The sequence below is a fragment of the Gossypium arboreum genome, chromosome 6 (assembly GCF_025698485.1).
Source record: "Gossypium arboreum isolate Shixiya-1 chromosome 6, ASM2569848v2, whole genome shotgun sequence".
NCBI lineage: Eukaryota > Viridiplantae > Streptophyta > Magnoliopsida > Malvales > Malvaceae > Gossypium > Gossypium arboreum.
Genome location: NC_069075.1, coordinates 39,477,034 through 39,484,389, shown reverse-complemented (window position 1 = coordinate 39,484,389; position 7,356 = coordinate 39,477,034). Strand labels below are relative to the sequence as shown.

At 35.0% G+C, this 7,356-nt stretch overlaps 1 protein-coding gene across 4 annotated transcripts; it reads left to right on the top strand.

Annotated features, from left to right (window-relative positions):
• The first annotated feature begins 2,447 nt into the window (after positions 1–2,447).
• LOC108484332 (uncharacterized) lies at positions 2,448–6,296 on the top strand. 4 transcript variants are annotated; one of them, XM_017788079.2, is made up of 3 exons: positions 2,448–2,624; positions 4,525–4,946; positions 5,046–6,296. In XM_017788079.2, exons 1-3 carry the CDS (start codon positions 2,524–2,526, stop codon positions 6,062–6,064), a joined length of 1,542 nt encoding a protein of 513 aa, XP_017643568.2. In that variant the 5' UTR covers positions 2,448–2,523; the 3' UTR covers positions 6,065–6,296. The 4 variants fall into 4 exon arrangements, with proteins under 4 accessions (XP_017643568.2, XP_017643571.1, XP_017643570.1 ...); XM_017788082.2 differs by having other exon boundaries at positions 2,531–2,624; positions 4,680–4,946; XM_017788081.2 differs by having other exon boundaries at positions 2,532–2,624; positions 4,677–4,946.
• Positions 6,297–7,356: the final 1,060 nt, after the last annotated feature.

The following is a 7,356-nucleotide window of genomic DNA, read 5'->3' as shown; positions in this document are numbered from 1 at the left end:
GTTATCCTGTAATAGTTGTAGAAGTAGTTTGCAGGCTCCCTCAAACTTCTCATCAGTATCATCCCCAACAGGTTACAGGAATTGTAGGGCTAAGTGCCGCTTGCTAGTCGCCCACCAACTGACCGCGTGACCTCCTAATTGTCACCAACCCTCAACCATTCGGGCTAAGATCCTCCAAATAGAATTTGAAGACATTTTTGGCAGTTAGAACCTCCTCTAGGGCTAACATGAGACCAACGCGTAATCTATAATACTGCACGACAGCCTCATCAATGGCAAGGCTCCTCTAGAAAGCTCGCTAAGGGAGGACCATCTAGTGAGGAACCCAAATCCTTGGTCAAGTAGGCTTTGAATTTGGATATATTTCCCTTACTTCAAGCGAAAATTCTTGTATTGGTTTTTGATAATCGTTCGCGCCTTCGGACGAAGGGAAATAGTAGATCCTCACGGACTCTCCCACATCAGTCCATTTTAGTTGATACAGATGCTGAATGACGGAGAGCATAGGGACCTCACCTCACTGGCTACAATCGAGGAAATATGCCATGACGAGCCACTAAGAGAAATTAGAAAGCTGGTCAAGAGCGAGCCTGTAGTCGTTGAGAAGACTAAAAAGAAGGGGTGCAGAGAAAGGTGAAAGCCCACTTTCAGAACATTCAACAGAAGTAGGAAGTTGTCCTCCGTTGCCTCACGCACACAATGCGACCCCAAAGGAATGGAGAAGTCATAAGTGAAGTGAGAAAGCTCGATTCCTCTCACGACCAGAGCCCGCTTTATCTCCTCACGAGTTGTGATGCAAGCATAGGGTTTCTCAGTCACAATGATTGGAATCAGACAAGCTGAGACAATCTAGCTATAAGCTTCTCTCATTATACCATATTGTAATCAAAACAAGAAAGAAAATAGATATCAGAGTTAAGAAACAAAGAAATTCGTGAGATTACCTCTATTCTGATTTACAAAAATGCCAAACAATGAAACCTAAAACCTCGACCTTCCCTCTTTTAAAGAGAAACACCTGAAGCCGTTTGCGTACAGAAATGAACCAACGATCCAAATACAAGCATAGAAAAATGCTTCGTCTCTCAATAGCCGAATGTGCATGCCCAATGCCTGGATTTACACGAGGCAAGGCAGCTGTCATACACTATTTCCCCACAGTGTGCCAGGCAAGCTGCGTTTGAAATGGACCTAAGGCCCGCCACTTTATAACGTCTCTTAAGCCATTAAGGGGGGACTGAATTGTTAGGACTTAGGAACTAATAGCTTGAATGACTGATAGGATCAGGACCTTCGACCTAAAAGAAGAATGTTCGCCTACAGGCACAATCAACTGAGGACCTTACAGGAATGCAAGATATTCGCAGAGATAGCTCGCATGGAAAGGCTCACGTAAGCTTCACACAAACAAGGTCGCAAAAAGGAGCTCACGTAAACCTCGCAGGGACGAGGTCACGAGCTATGTCTGTGAAGAAGACCCCCACCCTCGTGACTAACAGGTACGAGGTTCACTGGGGGAGTCAGTCCCAGGGTTAGAAAGGACCGTGTACTCTACAGGCAAGAGTTCAATAAGCTAGAGGAGGCATAGAAAATATCTGCACCAAGGACATAGAATGTCAATGCCCTTGGCCCAAAAGCCAAGACAAGATAGTGGACCCTATTGTGAAGTGTAACAGTAGCGGTAGGAATTATGTATAAATACCGTATGTGTTTTCCTTAATACAACATGATCAAATATTACTCAACAAGTTGTAATAAGATAAGTACTAAAATAGTTCATTATTTAATATATAAAAATGTTGAATAAGTAAAAAAGTGTTAATTTATGAAATATTTTATATTTAATGAAAGGAAAATGCTTGATAACTCTACACATTTCTCTTTTCACGAGTGGGTAAAATATTTTGGATATTTTTATGAATATAGTATTATTTTTAAAGAATAATATATTTACCAAATATTTTGTATTTGTAAAATTATAAGGTACATTTTATAAAAAATTTTTATATTTACGAAATAAAATTAATTCAAAAAATTTACATGAAAATACTTTATAAAATATTTCACGAAATAAAATAATTTACAAAATAAATTCCGAGTAAAATTTGGCATGTAATTTTACAAGAACAATATTTTAAAAATTTTACAATTCTTTTTTATAATTGTCACAACTCTCGTATTACCAAGCTAATGTAAAATCATCTTGAAATTATCCCAATTATAATAATATCATATTAGAAGCTGAAGATGATTTTGTACATTGGAACCTGAAAAATAAGGTTACCACTTACCAACCAAACACTCCCTGACAATTTATTCCATGCAACTTTTTCAGCGACGTCCATATATAAAAATAAAATAATACACGATTGGGCAGTAAAGAAACACAAGACGAAAGTCCGTAAGGATAGCATTAACTCAGGGACAAAAAGGGGGCTAACTCGTGGCCACGTTGCTGCTACTATCTGACAGTAACAGCCGGGCCCCACAGCAGCATGTCGTTGCCTTGCCCGCTGCCCCTACATGTTCCAATCCCCGCACTTTCAACTCCGTTCTGTGGAAAAAGATAGAAGACAAGTTATCGCTGCCGGCCCACACCTACTTCCTCAATTCATTTATCACTGGTAAGTATGTTTGGTCTTCCTTTTTGATTGGTTTTGGGTATTTGATCTTCTGCCATTTCATCATAATATAAATTCAAGTTTGATCCTTGAGGATAGATGGAGATGAGTATACTTTGTTTTATGTTTCCAGATGGTATTAGATTTGATTGGTAGTGACGTTTTTGGGGTGGAAAAAGAAAGATGATATATATCGTGAATTGATGTTGTTTTCGTCTTTTTATTCTTTTCTCGCCGTGATTTAACAGTCACGAATCTCTTGCTATTTGCCTGGAAAAAAGTAAAGGTTTTGGCGATTAGATTTAGTGTCTGATTTCACGGCTTTCTAGCTGAGAACCCTTTCTTACCGGGTCCAGCCATACCTCGGCCGACTGGGTTTCACCTTCTATTTATGATTCTCGGGAATCTGTGTCATCATCATCGGTCGATAAGGTTGGTCTAAAAGAGAAAAATAAATTCAACATAAAACAATTTTTCTTTCAACTCATTTATTTTAAAAAATTTTAGATGATTACTTATCTTAATCCATAAAATTATACATCCTTAATGCATCACATGTTAACTCTTTATAAAAAGTTTATTGGACAATATTATACAATTTTAGTGTAGTTTTAGGCATGACAAATAATGTTTGAGAGTTGATAGGTGTTATATAAAATTATAGTAAAATATTTAAAATTAGTTATTTAGAAAAAAGTATGTAAATTTTTGTGAAAAAAGAGAGTATATTGTCAATATATCAAATACTTACTCAAAATTTATATATAATGAATACTGTTGAGTATTTGATATATAACAGCGTACTTTTTTAACTCTACAAATAATATTATAAATTTTCCGCATGTCTTAATTTTTTATATAATTTTTAATTTTACTATACTTTATATAGGCCCAATTTTATTTATGAAAGTTTTAAATTTTACTAGTAGTATCGAAATTTTTAATTTTTAATTTTATATATTATCTATGTATGAAATTATGATACAACTATTTAAAATGAACATAAGTAGATTTATTTGTAAAAACTTTAAATGATATGTTAAATTTTAGTTTATTGATAATGCATAAAAATATTGTGTAAATTATTAACATTTTAGCAAAGGGTTTATATTTGATTGATTATAATATATAATTTTATACATTACCTTGATCATACATGCAAGGTTTTATTTTATTTTATATATTGAAGAAAACCAATTAATTACTTGTCTAAATCTTGAGCAACAAATATTGCAAGTGGATGGTTTTTAATCAAAATTAACGTCATGGTTAGCTACTATTAGCAACTACCTCATAACTATTTGAATTACTATCTTGAATATATTAAATATTAACTCTTTAGTAAAAGATTTATATCTATTTATATTTAATAAAATTAACTGTATATAATTTTATAATTAATGAAATTATAAAACAATTATTTGAAACGCAATAAAGTGAATTTAATTTTAAAAACCTTAAATGGTATATCATCTAATTTATTAAAATTCATAAAATTATATACAATTAATGTATTAAATATTAACATTTTAGCAAAAATTTTATTTGATCCACTTGTAATGTGTAATTTTATACAAGGTGAATAAATCAAATGAGGACCCAAATAATATTTTATTTGAAAAAAAAATCTATTTTTTCGTAACAAATATAGCAAGTGCATGGTTTTTTAATAAAAATTAACGTCATGGATTAGCTATTATTAGTAAGTAACTCAAAAATGATTACTTGTGGTTTAAAACCATTCGGCCTGTCGAGTGGGGTCATTCTTTAATTTTATTTTATGCCTCAAAGAAGCCCATTCCACAAACAATTTCCTTTAATATCCCTTTCCAATCCCACGAGCGGCCCACAACCGCCCACTTTAAATTACTGAAAAGCGATCATGTGTGGTCAACTGCTGTAGGACTATCCGAAACAAGGGTTCCGATTCTTCTGTCATATCTGATTTCTCACAGCCACTTCTCCTGATTTATTCAGCCTTCAAAGCTAAGACATTCTTCAACGGAGAATCCAACGCACTTAGTGTCACTTTTCTTTTATCTGTTGTGCTTATAGCAGCAGCAGGTAACTACCACCTCATCAACATGTCGTCTCACCACCTCTCTGAGTTGGACTCCACCACCGATTCCGTCGCGTCCTCTCCACGCTCCGAGCACCATGCTCCTCATGATGCCCGTGTACGGTTCATGTGCAGTTTCGGCGGCAAGATCCTTCCACGTCCACATGATAATCAGCTCCGTTATGTCGGTGGCGATACCCGCATCGTTGCCGTCCATCGTTCCACCTCCTTCGCAGCTCTCCTCACCAGGCTGTCTAAACTCTCAGGTAATCCAACAACAAAAGAGAATGGATTTTCCTTTGTTTTTATTTTTTAATGACGTCATATTTGATTTTAATCTGATCTTACTTTTGTTTTGTGGTTAGGAATTGCCAACGTGAGTGTTAAGTATCAGCTTCCAAACGAGGATCTTGACGCGTTGATTTCAGTGACGACCGATGAGGATCTCGAGAACATGATGGAAGAATATGATCGGCTAGCACAGAATCATAACTCTCGGTTAGCTCGGTTGCGGATTTTTCTTTTCTCCAAAGGCGATGACTCTCGAACCAGTAGCATCAGCTCACTTTTGGACGGTTCGGTTAATCGTGAGCACTGGTTCTTAGACGCTCTTAACAGTGGAGCCAATGCATCTGGGCTCGAACGCGGCCGTTCCGAGGTTTCCTCGATTGTATCGGAGGTACCCGATTATTTATTCGGGTTGGATAACTCCGATGAGGCCCAACCCCGTGGCCCGAAATTAAGTACACGTCAGCTCTTGCATGAGAATGTCTCGGTTTCGGACCCGGGTTCGCCGGCCCCGGTTGTTTCTTCATCGCCCTTTTGTTCCACCTCATCAGCTCCAGTTGTTGTACCTTCAATGCCAGATCTGCCACCGGTTAAGACTAAACCAGATAACCCCGAACCGGGTTTTGAGTCAAAGCAGAATCAAATAGAGAGCTTGATGGAGCAACCCGTTTCGCAGCCAACGACATATTCGGGTAGTCCTATGTGGCACTATATTCCGGGTTCTCATTACTCTGTACCTCCCGCTCAACAAATACCTGTATATTATGTTTCGGGTCCAGTTCAACCGGGAAATCCGCAGGTTCAACCTGTTCAAATCCGGCCACAGTATGTCCAGCAGTATCCAATGTCAACGGGTCAAATACCGGTTGGGTATCATCGGCCGGTTGCTGGTGTGGGTCAAGGATACAGGCCAGTAACGCACGTGGACCCTTATGATCCCGCATTAAGAGTGGCTCCTGATGGTGTGAAACAACCTATATATTATGGAGTTAGAAATGCGGGTGCAGTGCCAGTTTACTCAGGAATTGTGGTACCGGGTGGGGAGGAATTGGGTAGAAGCGGGTCGGATTCAACACGGGGTCGGGTCTCGCAATAAGGCCGGAAGTGAGCGAGTGTTAAATAATGGCAAGGTAATTTCGTTTTAGTATGGTTGGTTTGATGATTATCATGAACTGGGTTTTAATAAATGCTAGATTGTATAGGCTGGTTTTGGAAGTTTTTTGTGATTAAAACTGTGAATGGCTTCTGATTTTGAAACAAAATGTATAGAAAGTCACAAGGTTTGCTCTAAATATGTAGATATAATAGTGTTTTCTTTGCAATTATAATTGTGTCTTATTGGAATGTTGTGATCATAATGCCAAGTACCTAAAGGATTTGCCGTAGGCAACAATACCTTAAGCGTGTGCATTAGAGGTAGGATTCAAACGAAGTTACATTTATTATTGTGGTGATCCAAAGGTAAGGATGGAAGTAGTTTGATATATGCTTAAGGATGAAAAAGTCTTTTAAGTTTTTTTTTTTTTAAATTTTTTTTATTCAATTAGGTATTTGAACTTTTAAAAGATATAAAAAAGGCCTTCAAATTTAAAAAAATATTAAGCTGTTATGATTTTTTACACTCAATTGAGTACTCGAACTGTCAAAATATATAAAAAATATTATCGAACTTTTTCAAGAAAAACAATTAAATCACTGTTGTTATTTTTTTTTTTTTGCATTCAATTGGGTACTTGAATCTTTAAAATGCACCAAAAATACTATCAAACTTTAAAAAAAAATTAAGTTTGTTTATTTATTTATTTTTTTGCATTCAATTGTCAAAATGCATCATAAGGCTCTTTTATCGTAAACTTTAATAGTTGACTTTTAAAGTTAACTGTCCCAAATATTTTTCAGTTAAAGCTATTTCGCGTCACAATCACGATCGACATGTGACAAAAAATTAAAAAAATAAAAATTAGTAAAAGTTATAAAAATTTCAAACTTTAATAAAATATAAAAAAATTAAAATTATTAAAATTATTAAAATATATAAAATCGTATAAATATATAAAAATTATAAAAATAATAAAAAATTATAAAATACACTAAAAAGCTCTTTAACCATTACCTTTAATCGTTGACCATTAAAGTTAACGATCGTTGTTTTTTAGTTAAAGTCATCACGTGTTGCAACACAATTGACACGACATGTGGCAAAAGTGATAAAATTAAAATAAATAAAAGTTATAAAAATTTATAAAATGCTTCTTTTGGTAAGATAATTTTATAATTTTTTACAAATTTTATATTTCTTTACATTTTTTATAATTTTCTTACAACTTTATAAAATTTTATAATTTTTCTATATTTTATTATTTTTACGATTTTTATGATTTTTAATAA

Coding starts and splice junctions, on each gene's coding strand:
- LOC108484332 (XM_017788079.2), top strand. CDS start 2,524: ATGTTCCAATCCCCGCACTTTCAACTCCGTTCTGTGGAAAAAGATAGA. Junction 2,625..4,524: donor CCTCAATTCATTTATCACTG/GTAAGTATGTTT, acceptor CAACTGCTGTAG/GACTATCCGAAACAAGGGTT. Junction 4,947..5,045: donor CAGGCTGTCTAAACTCTCAG/GTAATCCAACAA, acceptor TTTTGTGGTTAG/GAATTGCCAACGTGAGTGTT.